We start from the raw sequence: 17,495 nt of genomic DNA, 5'->3' as shown, positions 1-17,495 counted from the left end.
ATCGCTTGAAACGCTCGAACCTTCCGAATAAGCCTCGAATCCGCCTACGACTGTGTCTGCCCTCGAGGTTCACCCTCGCCAATACGACTTCGCATGAAAAAGCTGATTAATTACAGTCAACTAGGGGCTCGTTGCTGACCTAGGCTTTTTTTACGTTACTTACGTATCCAATAAGCGTGAACTAAGCATTTGAGAATTTTCATGGAAGATTTTGAAATTGTATATGGTGGAAGTATTATGATTAATGAGAGGGTTGAAAGAGCAATAATGCGATTCATACGGTTCTTAACATTTGAATGGAGGCGCCGGATCCCAGACTTACGATAGGCTTACAATGGAGCTTCGACTATAATTGGGTACTTATGGTTTTATACGATAAACATGGAAGATTTATGTCTAAAGAAATAGTCTCAAATTTCGAAATTAAATACGAAACAGAGCGTAAAATTAAATGCAATTTCTTTTATGAGAATGAACTATTTTTAGAGATTTAATCTTGGATGCAGCCGTAGTTATTCTTGTTTCTGTAAAATTCACGTAACAAACGCAAATTAAATTACGTAGAATGCAGACAGATTGAGGAAGAAAATAAAGGAAATGAAATTGTTCATTTCGTAACATAAAGTTGAATTGTTCTTTACTAGATAGACGTCCAATCCTGGCTCTAATGTTAATACAAAATTCAAGAACTATCGTATTCAATTTCTTTTTTCATATAAAACTACTCTAAGAGAGGGCCAATAGAGATTGGGTTACAGTGACGTAATATTTTCGAAAGCTTGAGAGAGATCGACCGTAGAGTACATACTGAAGCTTGAAAGCTTTTTAGATGATTGCTATAGTTACATAGTATGCCTTCGCGAAATAAATATTCGACACTCGTGTTTCTAGTTATTTCTAGATATTTTGTTGAAACATTTCTTGAACTCGTACTTTTAAATAAAATGTATCAATGGATCACACACCGTTCATTTTAATATGTTTAGAAAAATTGTATGTTCCATTGCAATACATCCAATATTTTTCTTTTTATCTACTTGGAAAGGGTGGAGGATGAAATAAATAAAACAGTTGGTTTAACAGAAAACCTGTTTCTGTATATTTCAAACGAAATCGTACAATCTTTTATTTACAATAGTCCGTTAGTATCGCAGAACGAGTACGTTATGTATAATAATATTTATGTACAATATCCAAGATTCAATAATGGTACGCGTGAAGCGGTGGACAAATAGGGTGATGTTAAAAATTTTCGAGCAAAGAACCGGGAAGCATTCTCGAAATGTGGGGCATAGAATGAGAAGAAGTTAGAGGGATGGAATAAAAATATTCCAAGAATTTTATCGAGAAAGGGAGGGGAAAAAGAAGGCGAAGAAATTTGGAAAATAAAATGGGAAGAGAATTGATAACAGCGGCTTAATTATATTGTAGTAAGTGCAGGTACGTTAGAATAATTAAATAACATGCGATAGAGCGTATTATACAATAATTATTGATAGAAATAGACTTTTATACTTTTATCGTCGCTTTCTAATCTCTTTTCGTTTTCTCATTGTCAATCAATTTTTTTTTTTTTTCAATCATTTCTTTAATCATTCTAATATTTTCATAATTGAAACGACTTGTTCGATCATCACGTTAAATACGTATTTTGATTTCTTAGAATTTTCATAGGATCTATCTAAATAGCATCGGCGTCTTTTCCCGCGACCGATGATTCTAAATAATCATTAACTCGATGATCGCTCTAATCGACTAACGAATTGGCACTAAACCGATCTGATATGAGAGATATGGAAGTGCTTACAGACATACGAGCACTACTGATGGACTATCGGATTTAGAACAATCCTCGATGCTCGCGAACACGTTTGATCAAGCACGATGACGTTCGAGTACAATTCACGTCCAGCTGTTTCCGGTAATGATTGTTTCGATCGAAGACTATTCAGATGTCTTCTTGATTCGTCGATCAAAGACATATCAATATCACTCAATTTCTCAACATCTATAATTTTAATATTCAATCGTTAATGAAATAATCATTTTTCTTCAAAGGGTTAGATCACCTTGATTAATTATAAAAATATTGCATTTTGGAAAATTTGTTTCTGAATAATAATGTTGAAAAATTTTAACCAAAGAAAATATTTTTATCACTCAGAAATTAATTTTCAAAATGCTGGTATTTTTTAAAATGATCAAAGATTGTCCAATCCTTTAAATTATCTCTATCTAATTGATATTTCGAACCTCTTTTGAAAAATTTCTATATCTTTTTCTTTATCTCGTTCGATTGTACGTGAGTCGAGGGTGTTGAGCAAAAATTTCACGTGACAGAAAATCGCAAGAGAAGATTTCACTCGTATCGTTTTCGACCAGGCTAATTTCGAAGGGCGTGCTCGCGATCAATCGATCGTTCGCTCGTTCATTCACGCTAACGGAAATCGATTAGCAAGCTTCGAGTGGGGAATGAGTGCCAGAATGAAGGCTCCTTTAAAATTCGCTTCTCGTGACAGCCGAATCAGTCGAATTTATCGGATGCCTAGATTAAGGCTGAGTAAAGGATTCACAACCATTCTAGATGTATGGGGTCGCGACGAAGTTTCCGTATGCTTCGAAACAACCATATGAAAATTCCGTCATATTCGTGATAATCAAACTGCGGATGTTTATGCAAATATACAGAGTATTTCAGTAATCATGGTATAACCAGAAAAGGATTGAAAATATAGAATAAAATTTTCTTTATATCTACCTTTATTTTTGAGAAAATTGAGTTGGAAAATTTTCAAAATATTCAAAAATTATATGTAAAGAAATTTTATTCCTCATTTTCACAAGAGAAACCAGTCCCTTTCTACTTGTACCATGATTAATGAAACCACCCTGTGTATTTTTATAAAATATTTTTTCTTTTCATGTGATTTTAATTATTACCTTAATTTATTTTATTCCCCTTCACGTACCATGCACTTGACGTGCTTTTAGTATGCTTTTGTAAGTGCATGAACATCCGCAAGGTAGTGTTACTTTATGCTAGCGTTGATGAGACTTAACAATTTTACTAAGATAAAATGTCTTTGATAATCAACACTAACGATAATGAACACTATAACTGAGGTATACGAAGATTTCGGGCCTACAACTTTAATTTTTATAATAACGCTATTAATAGTACTAAATTTTAGTTGATTATTCTTGAATTTCGAAGGATATTTAAACTGGGGTCGAAAATTATTGCTAATTAATACGCTAAGCATATTCTCGTTGAATTACGTTGTTTCGTAGCTTATGGAACGCAAATCGCTCGTCCCTTCGAAAACTGAACTGAGAAAACCGATATCTACAGCTACAAACTACTATGCACGACGCGTGCATGCGTGCATCCTTTATGCAAATATATCGTCGTCTAACTAGAACCATGACGCGACTGGCTGCGTCCGCGTAAAAAATTTGTAACAATCTTTATATATCGATCTCGTTACGATAACCGAGTATATTCACAGACTTAACTTACGAGCTAAGCTTACAATCTACGTGTTTTTTCTTTTTGGTGCGAAGACAGATCCTGGAGGCAATCGTGTCATTTTTCATCCATTTTTTACAGTTATACGAATTTAATTTTGTAGCCGAAAATATCAGGTCATTCTATATTTTTATTATTTGTAAAGTTACTTTAATTTAAATTTGTCGATTTGCATTTTAAGTAACAGAAAGTATAATCATATTTGACAGCTGAAGCAAAAGCGTGAAATCAGACTTTTCTATGACACGAGCCAGCACAGGATTTTGATTTGTTTCTTGTCTTTTTTTTTCTTGGAGTATTCTATGAATCTCAGTTACTTTCGTAAAGTACAGGCTTCTCTCAATGTTCCTCATTTTCATCATCTCAGATACACGCAGATCTGGGTAAAATGATATTTCAAACACAATAAAAGTGTCTCTTTCAATTATCTTGAAACGTTGATCGAAGCAAATTACATATGAACCTGTTTCGAACAAAGATTCTTCAATTTCTTTTTTTTCCTTTTACATTACTCTGTATTTTTCTTCACCTACATCGTCATCTTACCCATTTCTGGATAAATATGACTTACAAATACATCTTACACAAGCGCATCACTTATCCTAATACGAACTGCGTGAAAACGTGCCATTTAACGAAATATTTATCCCTTAAATATTTATATCACGTTGTAGGAAGGCGCACCTTGTTATCGTATCTTTTGAACCTCGCTTGGAATACTGATAGATGATCGAGACCGAGCTCCGTGCTCGAAGAACCCACCAAAATTTATTATCTCCGTACTGGAACGATCCATCGTTTAAAAATTCTTTTTATTGCGTTCGTATGAAAATCTCGCTGAGTTAATTACATGTTCGACATTCGCACAAGACTATCATCGTTTGGTGGCATTGTGTAAAAATATCGTAGACATCTGTTTAATTTAATTTACCGCCTTGGAAAATACGGTCCCGTGGAACTGATCAAGCGTACTTCGATCAATCTTAATTTAATTTCAATTTGTATCGCAGTTCTTCACGGGAGAAATTTTATAAAATAGATTTTTAGACGATAAGGGCACGATTTTGATTAATTTAAAATTAATTAAGAACCGAAGGAATGTCCAAGCAAGATTTAAAAATAACAAATGGCTTATCACCAATTTTCTTTTAATCATTAAGCTTAAGTGCAATAAATTGAAATAGCTCAACATTGGTTGGAAGTAGTAAGACTCGATATAAGTCAGCCGCACTGAATTTGGAGCGAATCGAACTTGTCTTCGTTGCTGGAGTGTTTGTCTAACACGTTTCTATTGCTTTCGAAGGATCGTTTAGATTTTTAGAACGCAAAGTACGCTAAGGATTCTCAGTAGTTTCTTCGGCATCACTCCCTCGCTGGGGGGTGAGCCCTTGGTAGCAGTCAGTATTCCTCTTCGTCTTCCTCGGACTCGTCCTCTCCCAGGATGCTGTACGAATGCAACAGAAAACTGGTGATAGAAAATACAACAGGATCTCTTTGTCGAGCTACATAGCGAAGTATTACTTCGAGGAACGATCTTGAACAAATTAACCCCTTACAGACAATTAAAATTGTCGACACTTTCATTTCTTAAATTAGGCTTTCCTCTTGCATGATTTAATAATTTTTTTCATTTTAAATTTTCGACGATTCCTCGAAGCAATTTCTAAAGTCTCATTTGGGTATAATATAGGTTCTTCTAGCCACACTGGGCACTGCATACATACACGTTACTTACTCTTCCTTCCTGGAGTACTTGTCGATGAGATTGCGACCTGGTCCTCCGCAAGTTTTACCCATCGGTGGACAGTACCAATAGCACAATACACCTAGAGACACTGCAAAGAGAACTATAGGCACTACCAAGGCTAACACTAGGTGCCTTAGATTTTCGTCCCAAGAGTACCTGGAAAAATCCAGAAAAATATATTCTTCTACATTTAATTCATGAAGAAAATAACACTTTGAAAGTTTCTAACACAGTAAAATATATTTTTTCACAAGCTTATTGATCCGAAACTGTCAGAACTGTGTTATCCATAATAAGCATTAGACATGAGACATTTCGTGCTCGTACATCGATCACGAACAAACTAGAGAAGTATAATTATACCTTGCAACGACAGTCTCGGGGTGTGTTCTGCTGTAATAACACGGGAATATTTTCCCCATGTTAGAGTATCCGAATTTCTTCGCAAAATCAGAACAATTCACTCGAGGTGGATAACCGCAGCCTTCCGTGTTCACAAAGAATTTCGTGTCTGAAACATCCCATGGGATGGAGCCCAATGGTTTCGCCACGAACTCTTCATAAGTCAACCTGGTGTAGTTGACTCTGATTTGATGACAACGAAGTGCCGCGCTGGTACAACCTGTAATGTTAAATTCAAAATTAAAATTCAATGTAATTAAATTGAATAGAAATTAGTTACCTTCTCTACAGCTTGCCCAGGAGCAATTCTTCAGTCCCTCGGCGTAAACGTGATCAGTGACTACGCATGCCACGGCATGAGGAGAGAAATCAGCCAAAATCGTCGAAATCGCTGGTTCCACGACGAAGGGTATTAAAAAAAGAAAAGCGAAGACAGCGAGAATGGCTGTGGTGCCCAGACAAAGAGAGGTATAAAACTTTGCCTTCTCTACTAGGGACGCAACTTCCACCACCGGAAGCACCCCGCCCATCGTGCTGGACTTGGTGTCCTCTTCCTGGGCACCCATGATCACCGTCGACTCGTCGGAATCAATGATTGCTTCGTTTATTGGGTCGCGAGGACCCTATTTTCGAACTCTGAAAATTTCTTTGTCTTCAAAGACAAGAGGAATTCTCTTCCTCTGATTCAAAATTGAATATCTCCTTTGTTAAACTCTTCAAATGAACAAATCAATGATGTATTGCTCCTATGTCACCGTAGGCCGATGTTGAGCTTTCCTTTAGATTAATTGTATAAGGTTGAAGTACTTTCAAAAGATTCAGGTGCAACGAAGCGATAAATTGTCAAAGAGTTTTCTTCTAATTTCTTTCGTGGTTATTGGTGCAACGATTGTCTCTGATCGATCATATACCAGCAAGGCACGTCCTTCGATCCTCAAAAGTGTTTTTTTTTCTGTGTACAATGTGATGAATATAATGTTTGCTTAGTCTCGATACGCACAGGCTATATGTAATTAGATGATTTCTTATCTACTGTCACGGCGAATCAATCAGAAAAGGGGGACACTTAAAAAGCTACCGACGAAACGTGTCACGTGTGAAAGACGCCGAATTGTCTGGTTCCAGTTTTACGTCGTTATCCAAAAAATTATTTCAATGGTCGAGTCCGAAAATTCAGGATCTCCTTTGTCGGCAGAAGAGAGAAACAGGCGAGAGCTATGTCGTACAAACAATTCGATGTGATTGTTTAATCGATTCACGTGCGTGTATATGTGTCGGTGTGTATTTAACACAGTATCATTTTTAAAAGCACGTGTGCTCTCGAACGTGTTTGTGTGTACAAGGCAGTGCAATTAGGAGAAATCTTTGCTTTGATACGTTTTCTCTTCACCGTGTTTTTTCTCTCTTTCTTCTCTGTATTTTTTTGCTCGTTTTCTTTTTTCTCGATGCTTAGCTTTTTTTTGGCTGAAGTGTGTTTGTTGTATGCTTTTGAGTATTTTTTTGCTTTTTGCAAGATGAGAATTTTAACCACGCGTTCCCCCCCTCCCCACACCTTAGTAATGCCCGCGCAGGGAGAATATCGACTGACGAGCCGGACTCTCCTCCAGGAGGGGAATGCCTGTGAACAAACAAAGGTTTTGTTTAAGCATTCTGTAATTGCTTCGAGGAACTTGGAAATCGTGTGAGGTTATTCGAATCTTGGTTGGCTCTTTGTTAACTAGTTACATTCAGTTAACTATTTTCTTAACTCCTGTAATTTTAAGTTTCTCTTCTGAAGACTCTTATTAACAAGAAGAGGAAAGCTATCATAGAATACTAACAAATAAAAAATTAATTCAGGACTTAATTTTAAATTATTGCAAAATTTATCGAAAAGGTCGTAAGTCGTCTAATATTATCTGCTGTAGATCTAATTTTGAGCACCGATTAACAATCCTTACGTGACGGATCTCAGAGAGCCATAGCAGAGTTTCCTCCGCCAGCATCCCCTACGTTACCCGAAGCGCTCTTCTCTAGTGCGGATCCAGCAGTGCCCTTGAATCTCATCTTGGCGTCATCGCCGACCACCACGGTCCTCTGACAAAAGATCAGCGTCAGACAACTGACCACAAAGAGAATACTAGGCAACAGCAACGCGACAATGAACTCCTTATAGGTGCTCTCCAAGTCGAATCGAGACACGACCACATCAGTGTTGCCTTCTGCATAGTAACAAGGAAATCTGGCGCGTGCGTTATGATCAGAACCATCTTTTCCATATTCATGAAGAAATTCCTTGCATTCGTCCTTTAGGGTGTTGACGCAGCCCTCGAGATTAATCAGCAGGCGACTTTCATTAGCAATGATCAGATCCTGTTCAGGTGGAGCGACCATTCTGGTCTCGTCCAATGGTTTGGTCGCAAATATATTCAAATAAGACAGGTATGTGAAGTTGGTTAGATCAGTGAGTAGGTCCTTCTCTAAAACAGAGCCATTGATGCAATCTACAGCTTCAACGCCCAGGGTGGAATTAAATATCCCGTAACAGGACGCCATCATCACATCACCGCGATCCTCGTGCCAGACTTCTCGATTAGTTTGCACGTCTATGGCTCTTTCGCATTGACTTAGGTACACCTTGTCACCGCTCATCAGGATCATGTTCTTGTTCCTGGTCGGGATGTCCACGCATCTGCGATCGCAGTTGTAGGGTGTCCTGATCCGTTCACAGGTGCCACGATTGCAATTGAACAGACCGTCGATGTCTATGCAGGTGATCTTTCCTCTTCTACCTGAACACTTCATTGGTGGATCTGTATCGTGGAAAATGCACTCGAACGCATCGGTTATGTTGATGCACACCCCGGACGAGCAATTGAACGTACCAGTCAGGTTGCGACACTCGTCCGCGATGCATTTCGATTTCTTCGCGTTCTCCTGATCGATACCGTAACAAGTCTTGTTGGTAGTGTTGGTACAGTTCGCTAGTAGAATCGTAGAACCGTTTCTACGGAGATTTACGTGGATCTGGACGCAGGGACCGGATGTCTTTGAGAGACACCACTCCCCACAGCTACCCCAGTCGCAGTTGTCCGCGTTCACAGCTCGTATCGTGGTGCACATTACTGGTACCTCGCTGATTCCTGATTTAAAAGCTCTCGTACTTGGCATGTAGATCGCCACTGTTAAGTAGACCAGAGCTACCGAGGATAAGACAGCCGTCATTTGACAGATGCATATGGTCCCGCAGATCCGACCGTCTTGCGGCGGGATCACCAAGTTCTCCACTGGCACTTGCTTCGGCATCGTGCCGAATCTCTTGCTCGATCACCAAGATGATGATTCACTGTCCCAGCAGTTTACATCCTAGCTCCGGTTCATCGCCATTTGCGCGCTGTGCCGTGTTCTACATCATGGTTACAGCGTCTGATTCACTGATCTCTGTCTGATTATTTCTTTATCGTATATTTCGATCAGAAACTCAGATGATGAGTTTCATTTGAAATTGATCAGTCTGAACGTTTAATCAACAGTTTTCCTCCATCGCACCGTCACATTTGTCGCGCTCCAGTCGTCAGTGTCACCACCCTCGATGTTAGTTTTCGTTTTCAGCCTGGATACCTTGGGCTAAGTTGGTCCTGTTGGGTCCAAATGATTTTCTAAATGTTCCCGATGATGTTCAAGGGCACACGAGAGATTGCATCGCGATTTTCACGATATCCACGTCAGAGTTTCTCGCGAGTCCGAGCCACGGCGTTCTTTTTACAGCAGGACGAGGCTAGTCGCGCGCGTGTTCTGCTTTCGGTCGCTTTGCGCCTCGTGTGAGGTGCGCGGCCGAGAAACTCGAACGGCAACGCGCATCGATCGATTACTCGCACATGCGCCATATCGAACTGCAACGACGCCGTATATTGCCGCATTTGACGTCATTGGTGTACCACCGTGCCATCAGGAAGATCTCTGTTACAGGATAATCGTCCAGAGATGGCGGGGTCCGGCGGATCCAGCGGCAAGAAATTGTATCGTTTCAAGTGACACGCTTTGCGCAAAAATCTTCCCGCGTTTTTCCTCCTCTTACTAATTGGATTTTAATTCTCGAGTCAGAGCCAACTTCAGTTCTAGGTTCTTTGTTGCTTTTTTACATTATTTTGAGACACGCGTGTTTCATTTATTTTTGAATGTATGTCCCATTTGCAAATTTAAGTACTATTAATGAATTGAGAAAATAATTTCATTTTTAAGAGTAGACCCATTTGAAATTTTCTTGTCATTCTAATACATTTTGAGCACAGATGTTTTCCACGTACTTCACGTTATTTCTATAGGAAATCGATGTTATCGTTATGCTGCATGTAACTGCAAGCAGAATAAACATTATACAAATGCGTTCTAGGTGAAACTGGGTCGGACATTCAACTTTCTTTAATCATTTTAATGAAGTTTAGAATTTCAACCTGAGCAGATTAAATTCCATACTTGTTTCATTTTTCAATTCTTTGCTTTGTGACTTCGAAAATTACACATTCTGTTAACGAAAAACAATCTACGTTATACAATTAGAGGAATTTCTAAAATTCAACGAAAATTTAATTACACTGTAGGATTTTACTTTGAAGTTATTATTAAATTCCGGATGATTCAATATATTATAACTTCAGCTTCAAATATTAAATGACGAAGAAAATTAGTTAGTTTTCCCTTTGAGATTATCAGCTCGCGACACGAACCATCTACTGTGACACAGTTTTCCCTGCCATAGGTCTTTCAGGACAGGTGACACAGTTTGAAGAGCAAGCGACAGAAGTATACACGATACAAAACGTGCAGATGAAAGCACTAACGTGTACTTAATTGTGTTGCCACAGAAAAGTTATTCTCTTTCAATTTCATCCAATGAATTTCATAAGTGATCTCAGAAAACTACCAAGTTTCAAATGAAGAATATTCTTAGAAAAAATTCCGAGATTTTCCTGCCTGATTTTTCATAATATTCCAAGGAGTAGGTTAAAACACGAGAACCCGTGATACCGTCAATTACGGTAGACTAGAAATCTCTCATGGGGTCATAGCACTTTCTTCGACGTTGGTGAAAGAAAAAAGAAAAAGTGGAAGAGTTTTTTCAGACTGCCGCGAGGTAATCGTACAATAAGAATGAGCGACGTGGAAGCTCGGTTTTTCTTCGTCGCGAAATTAAAGCCGGAATCGCGATAACGCGTGCTAACCGAGGAGCACCACTTAAGCATCAACCTAGCATTTTCCATAACATATACGCTCCAATTTTTTTTTTTTTTTTTTTTCATTCTCGAGAAATTGAGGCAAGTATGGAGGTTGTGACACAGTTTCCGTCGCGGCAGGACCTTAACTACGGTTGACACAGTTCGATGCGCAGAAGAAAAAAAAAGAAAATGTGGAGAAGGTAGAAAGCACGACGCGTTAGCGTGTAATGTGGTTTATCGAGCGTTAGCCGCAGACGGTGTGGCGCCCGCAGCTTTACACCTTGTTGTTTGAGATCTGCTCGACACTACGCGTATCGACCGTCCTTTGCAATTCCATCGCAGGTTGTACACTGTGTTTCCGTTTTAGTTGTATAATCAGAAAAAGAGTATTTACATGAGGAAATAAATTAAAAATGTAGACCGACATTTTTTCGTAGGAGATTTCATTTTCAAATAAATCAATGTCAAGTTAATTTATTTTTGACGGCCACAGTAGAGAAATTTCTTAATACTCATATGTGATTTTTGGATTTCTATAAGAATTTATCACCCATATTATAAAGAATTCTTTTACTTACCTAATTAAAAATATTCATATTAGCTACTTAAAATTATGAATAATAGAAATAATACAATATTTGGTAGCTTCAATGTGGCAATCATTGTATTGAATATTTATGGTGTTTATTAGACATAAAGGAACCATTATATTGAATTTTTTCCAAACGATTTAAAGTCATCACTAATTATACTCGACGTTTCCTGCGTCTCTCCTTTGTTCTTCCCGGATCCGCCTCTAGTTAAGCAAGCACAGCACTTTCGTTCCCTTTTGTTTTTCTTCACCCTTTCGTTTCCTTTTTTTGTCGCGACGCGGTGCTCGTTAAACGAGCACCACACTTTCGTGCTCTCCGCCGGCAGTGGCATAAATATTTCGGTGCAATTTCGAGCTCGTCTGATTTATGGTCGGCTGGTAAACGCACGCGGAGGAAAATCTACTCGATTGCTCGGGCTTTTTCCTGCACGCCACGAGTTTCTTTCTCTACCGGTCGATGCACTAGTTCGTTCGCTTCCTATGAGAAGCTCGTTTTAAGTTGAAATTTTTATCGCCACCTATTTATCGACAGAATCGTTTCTCTCGTCCGTGCAACGAGTTCGAAGATACTGCTTATTGAAGATGAAATCGGTGGAAGAAACTCTTGGTGCGATGTGTGCCACGAGAAATGGAAGATTATATCGGTTTCGTGAGTCGTTATAGGGTCAAGGGATAGACGTTACAGAGAAGATTGAGCATTATACTTGTGGTATAATCGATGTAGACGATCGAAACTATCCGATGAATTTAAATGTCTGCAGATGGAGCTAGGAATAAAGATGTTTGACACAGATCCTTTGATAAAAAATGAATCAGACTTGTAGAGAAATCTCGACTGATATTAAAGGGAATACTTTCTTTTAATTTAAAAATACTTTCATCCTGGTTTAATGGCCTATCGGGAAACTGTCAAGATATTCTCAGTGATCTACCCAATAATTTCTACAACTTCACGCAGACTGTCGTACAAACGTTGTTGTCCAGTAACAGAAAGAAAACGAACACAATGCACTTGTACTACTTCGATTTACATCACACAGAACTCAATCTAATCAAGTTCCGATGCGTAAAGAGATCACGGTCGTGTAATAGTCGATAAACGTCAAATGGAATAACATTGAACAAAAGCTCGAGAATCAAGAGCATCTATTTGACAAGCAACTTCATCGTATTTTTCCAAAAATCAATTTCACATCAAAATAATTCTAACACTGTTGATTGATATTCAACGAAGAAGAAGATTTATCTTTCTTTTCTTTTGCAACAAGAAATTAATGAAAATATATTTACATATTTTTATTATACACCGAGTTATTGTTTCCCAACACTATAAAAAGAATCTAAACTGCATTTTCCATATCTGCAAGACTCAAAGCATGAGTGTAGTTGAATTAGAATCAAGTATTCACGGTACTCTATCACCACGTGCTGCGCCTAAGAATAGATCCAATCGATCCATTAACGATCACGTTTTCTTTTACACCAAATTTCCTACACATAGTTACCTTTCATCGATCCATTACTATTATCAAACCTAATCAAAACGATCATTCACGAAACAAAGGTATCCAATTGAAAGAAACAGGATCATCGTCCATGCGGTTGCGTCAACTGCCGCATCGTCGAATTTTCGCACAAAGATAGCCACCAAATTTCGAATCAACCTCGACACAACTATGAAAGATATCAGTTAGAAATCACTTAACCGGAAACAACCACCTGTCAATCGTCGCTCGCACGTTGTTTACACGAGCCTGTTCGAAAGGTAGAACCGCGAACGATCGACGGACACGGTTCGCCGCAGTGTGTCCGTCGCGCGTCGATAAATCGTTTCCCGATCACCGGAATCTCGAACGATGCATCGAAAAGCTCGAGCTTGAACGTGTAACCGTCAACTGGTTGTACTTACGTGAATCGAGGATGAATTAGCGACTGGAAGAAGCCCTTGGAAAATCCACTTTCCGTAGTCTCTCCCTGGTCTTCCTGGGGGAAACAAATATGGCGGTGCTACCACTGGAGCTGCGATGGCTCCACCTCGTTGTTGCCGTATCGTACCAGAAAATCAATACCACCTCCTGTTGCCACCAATACACCGACAAGTTTTTCCTCGAAAACACTCTCACGTCCACGGCCAGAGTGTCACGATATTTTCAGGAACGAGGACTCGCAATTATGTATAGCCACGAGATATGGCTGAACAACTTCCTCTTTCTCTCGGCTCGTGTTCCATTCGACCCCGAAGAGACGGGGGAAAAAAGCAGCACGAATGGTAATCGGAAAATCAGATTTCCTGATCTTGTTGAAGAGCAGCATCGACGACTACCGTTTCCATTGTCACCTCGGGTGTTTTTTTGTTTGTTTCTAAGCTTCTCTGTTCGCGAAAGACCCCCTGGGGCGGAAAGTTGGTTTCTTTCAACGAACCACGATCATCCCTTTCGAACGAAGGGTGAGACGATCGATCCTCATTGTCTGTAACGGGACGTTTGATTTCGGCTCCGATGAAACAGAACTGGCCTGATTAAAGTTTTTCCAACAACGGCGAGGGAAGTTAGCCTGGACTCTGTTGTGTTCGTGAAGTTTTATTAGTTCGGTCCGCATCGCTCGCGATATCGATCCGTACACCCTTCGAATTCGATTCTGTGGTCTCTCTTTCCGTGTTTAATTCGAGGGAGGGATAAGGGATATTAGCGACGAGTCGGTATAATAATGGAAATTACTTGGCGCCGAACAGTCGCGCTGGATTTTCTCGTTTTTTTCTTTTTTCTTTATTTCTTTTAATTAATTAGCCGGGATCTGGGCGGCGATCGGTTTAATTAGCTACGCGGTTTGGATTCGGAGAACCTTTCCTCTTCGATACTTTCCACCCTCTGTTTTAAAGGAAATCAATTAGATTGTATCGTAATTGTCTTGTTATTCGTTCCATTAACAGGGTAATGGAATTGTTGAAAAGTATCTGAGAAGATGTGAAATTATTTTTAAATACTGTGTAATTAATATTTCTAGTTATTTATAGATTTCAAGATTCTTTTTTAATTACTAACGTTTCGAGTATTTAGCAATTGTATTATACGAAATGTCGGTGAATATTTGTCATTAGGATGCTCGACACGATTTTATTATGTTTCTGTTAGTAGCTGGGAAAAGACAGCGGGAAATATTCACAGAAATTGCTCGAAATTGGCAAGAAGGTTCCAACTAATCTTACGTTTCCGCGGACGTCTACAATTTCTCCTCTCATTCTTTCGCTTCCGGCAACTAGGAAAAGAGAAAGAATTCATTCTCGATAATTTGTTTGTTCGCGCGGTTCCGCCAAGACGGTCGACCAGTTATGAATGAAAGCAGCAGGAAAGCTTTATTATGATTACCACTCTTCCTGCTTTTCCTTGAACGGAACGCGAGCATACTGGAGGAGGCGAAAAAACAGGCTGCCGGCGATTAATCAACGAGACTTTGCCGTTTATCTTTTCAATCGTTAAAAATATACGCGAGACCTAGTTATCGTGTTATCAATATCAAATGGTTGTAATCTTTCATTATCTCTTTAACTATGATGACTGTTATCATTGATCTCCTCTACTTGCAAGGGGTAGTACCATTTTTGTCTCGTGTAATCATACATAACTCTTGCTCAGAAATAATACTGAGCAGTTCTCCGACTAGATTGGAACTTTGCCGTTGAAGTAGGCAAACAAAATACAATTTCGTTAGCGATTGCTCTGCATCCCCTTTCCTTTTTTTTTTTTTTACTTTTTGCACAGCGAATAATAATCGGCTGGCAAGGGTAGTTGCGCCTGCAGTGAGTAAATTAGAACGAACGGTTGGCTTACGTGCCAAAGAAATTGGCGTGTAGCTTTGAAACCGTCTGGGAATTGATATTTCCGTGGACTCGTTGTACAAGGAGTGTACAAACACACGGATCTCAATTTCGAAACGGTAACCAATATACAGACAAGGTAATATACTTTCAACGTTACGATAATGCAACGAAGCGTAATGTGCCAAGCTACATTCGAAAATAAACACCTGTCCTATCGTTTCTGCATCGTATTTTCACGTTTCCGATGCTTTCAAACTTGATGCGCATTGAAATGAAAAGAGAAAGAATCTACTAAAAAATTTTCCAGAGACATATCGAAAATTTTAACCGACGGTCGCAGGTTTCCAGATGCATATTTTGGATAGGTTTCGTTTTGGCTTGGCGGAACGTGAAATGATGTACAGAAATGAGAAAAGGGGTTGGCACGCGTGGAAAATCGTTTCGACTTCTTTCCGACCAGTTTATCGCGAAAATATTCCTGATATTGGCATCGTTTTGGTGTTCACGTCCCCTTGCATGATGGCGATTCTTATTTGAAATGATTCCTAGCAAAAATTCTTATCTATGGAATTAAGAAATTTAATTACAAATTTCCATAAATTAAAATCGATGAATTCATGAAGAAAGTTAAGCTAACTCAAGTGCATTTTAATTAATTTTTGCAAAGTGTTGAAAATAAAATCAACCTCTTTAAGGAGAATTCTATACAAATATAAATTCTATTAATTCTATAAAATGACACGTTTTATCGTAACGTTGCATTCACTCAACGGGTAGTTTGAACTTCTGCAGCCGTCGTTTTGGAAATCGTAGAAAGATAACGGCGTAGCTGCAACAGCCAGAAACGGATTATTATCGCTGAATGCTCGCTGGGATTGCGGAAAAGAGACTGGCGGCGTTTTCATTTATGATTAATGAAACTATTCATCGTCGGCGAACAAGTTGTTTTCGGCATGAATTATCCTGTTCCCGATATCGTCGAATAATTTCTCTGTCGACTGGTGTCGTTGGGCCGTAAATGTAAATCAATAACGACGAAACAAAAAAAGTACTCCCTCGTACGTGCACCCCTGCGCGTAAAATCAGACGCGGAAAAATAAACGAGTTGCTACAGCCGCGATCCGGTGATATTGATCATTTGTTTTTTTTAAATTTTTTTTATGGGAAATTGAATTAATTCTGTTCGGTAGTTAAAAGGGACAACCCCGTCGTCAGAGTTTTGCTTGTTCAACGAAAGAAATTTCTTTTTCAATTAATGAACTTGTTTATTCAAAGAAAATATTGTTACAGAAAGAGTTTTCGGTTGTTATTTTAATTACATCCACCAGAGTAATTCGTGTGATTTTAACTCACGCTCCTCTAATTGTAGCCGTGCCGTGCTTAGCGTTGTAAATTTATCGGCGTCATTTGCATTTGACGCATCGCGTAATGTATGCAGATTTTCCGTGAAATCAGTTACACGGAACGCTTGTACACCGGAAATAGCGTTGTGAATTCATCTTGCTTTCAAAACGATCCACGAGATAATCTCGTACGCGTAGTGCGTCCTTTGTTTCGAAAGAACTATTGTATTTCTTGAAGCATCCCTCTGTAGACATCGTGCATCAATCATGAAAATTTTTCTTTCATCAATCTCTATACACATTTTTGTAAATTCAACTACTATTTCAAGAATATCCGGGAAATTCTTTCCATCGTGAAAGGGAATTGGCAAAACTGTACAGACAGGAAAGAAAGCAATTTCAAATTGATATATTTTTGAATGTCAGAGAGAATAACACGAAGAAATGATCAATTACGTATGGAAGACTTACCAGTGCTGTTTGCATTTGACACACTGTCACTCACCTATGAGATTTTCAATAAATTCCTCCATGTACCATATTTGTACCTTGCTCGAAATATGGACTTGAAACATTTCTTCTGATGGGTTTAAAAAATTTAACCATTTTTTTTAAATAGATCACTCGGTGTTTCTGTTATCTAAGAAAAAAACAAATTCTATATATGGAAACTGATAGAGGACACCTGTGTGTCAAGAACAGGAGATAGTAGCAAGAACCGATCGGGGTCAAAAGGTACAATTAATGTCGAAGATATACCAATGTCATTTGCATCGGACGTCCTACGGGAATGGGGGGTGGATTATCAGCGAATCCCTGGAACAACGTGCGGGGATGCGAGAAAGACATTTGGCCCACATTTTGGCTCAT

The 17,495-nt window shown here is 38.9% G+C and overlaps 3 protein-coding genes across 4 annotated transcripts in view; 1 reads left to right on the top strand and 2 right to left on the bottom strand.

Moving 5' to 3' along the window:
- The window catches only part of LOC114878625 (cilia- and flagella-associated protein 298), a 69,932-nt gene that overhangs the window by 22,221 nt on the left and 30,216 nt on the right, over positions 1 to 17,495 (top strand). The window lies entirely within an intron of this gene.
- LOC114878627 (protein tipE) lies at positions 3,141 to 6,244 on the bottom strand. 2 transcript variants are annotated; one of them, XM_029192650.2, is made up of 4 exons: positions 5,959 to 6,244; positions 5,640 to 5,898; positions 5,254 to 5,432; positions 3,141 to 4,973 (listed from the first exon to the last, which is right to left on the bottom strand). In XM_029192650.2, the coding sequence occupies exons 1-3, from the start codon at positions 6,242 to 6,244 to the stop codon at positions 5,261 to 5,263; spliced, it is 717 nt and encodes a 238-aa protein (XP_029048483.1). In that variant the 3' UTR covers positions 3,141 to 4,973; positions 5,254 to 5,260. The 2 variants fall into 2 exon arrangements, with proteins under 2 accessions (XP_029048483.1, XP_029048482.1); XM_029192649.2 differs by having other exon boundaries at positions 5,265 to 5,432.
- On the bottom strand, positions 7,205 to 9,477 carry LOC114878624. The gene is made up of 2 exons (XM_029192642.2): positions 7,619 to 9,477; positions 7,205 to 7,296 (listed from the first exon to the last, which is right to left on the bottom strand). Exon 1 carries the CDS (start codon positions 8,961 to 8,963, stop codon positions 7,629 to 7,631), a length of 1,335 nt encoding a protein of 444 aa, XP_029048475.1. The 5' UTR covers positions 8,964 to 9,477; the 3' UTR covers positions 7,205 to 7,296; positions 7,619 to 7,628.

The sequence above is a fragment of the Osmia bicornis genome, chromosome 13 (assembly GCF_907164935.1).
Source record: "Osmia bicornis bicornis chromosome 13, iOsmBic2.1, whole genome shotgun sequence".
In the NCBI taxonomy this organism is placed as follows: Eukaryota; Metazoa; Arthropoda; class Insecta; order Hymenoptera; family Megachilidae; genus Osmia; species Osmia bicornis.
Note: the sequence above shows the minus strand (reverse complement) of the source record. Positions and strands in the feature narration are given on the sequence as shown.

Excerpts from the sequence above, each read along its gene's own strand:
- LOC114878624 (XM_029192642.2), bottom strand. The coding sequence starts at position 8,963 with ATGCCGAAGCAAGTGCCAGTGGAGAACTTGGTGATCCCGCCGCAAGAC.
- LOC114878627 (XM_029192649.2), bottom strand. The coding sequence starts at position 6,244 with ATGGGTGCCCAGGAAGAGGACACCAAGTCCAGCACGATGGGCGGGGTG. Across the intron at positions 5,899-5,958 it reads CTGGGCAAGCTGTAGAGAAG|GTTGTACCAGCGCGGCACTT; the intron begins GTAACTAATTTC and ends TTAACATTACAG. Across the intron at positions 4,974-5,264 it reads AAGTACTCCAGGAAGGAAGA|CATCCTGGGAGAGGACGAGT; the intron begins GTAAGTAACGTG and ends GCATTCGTACAG.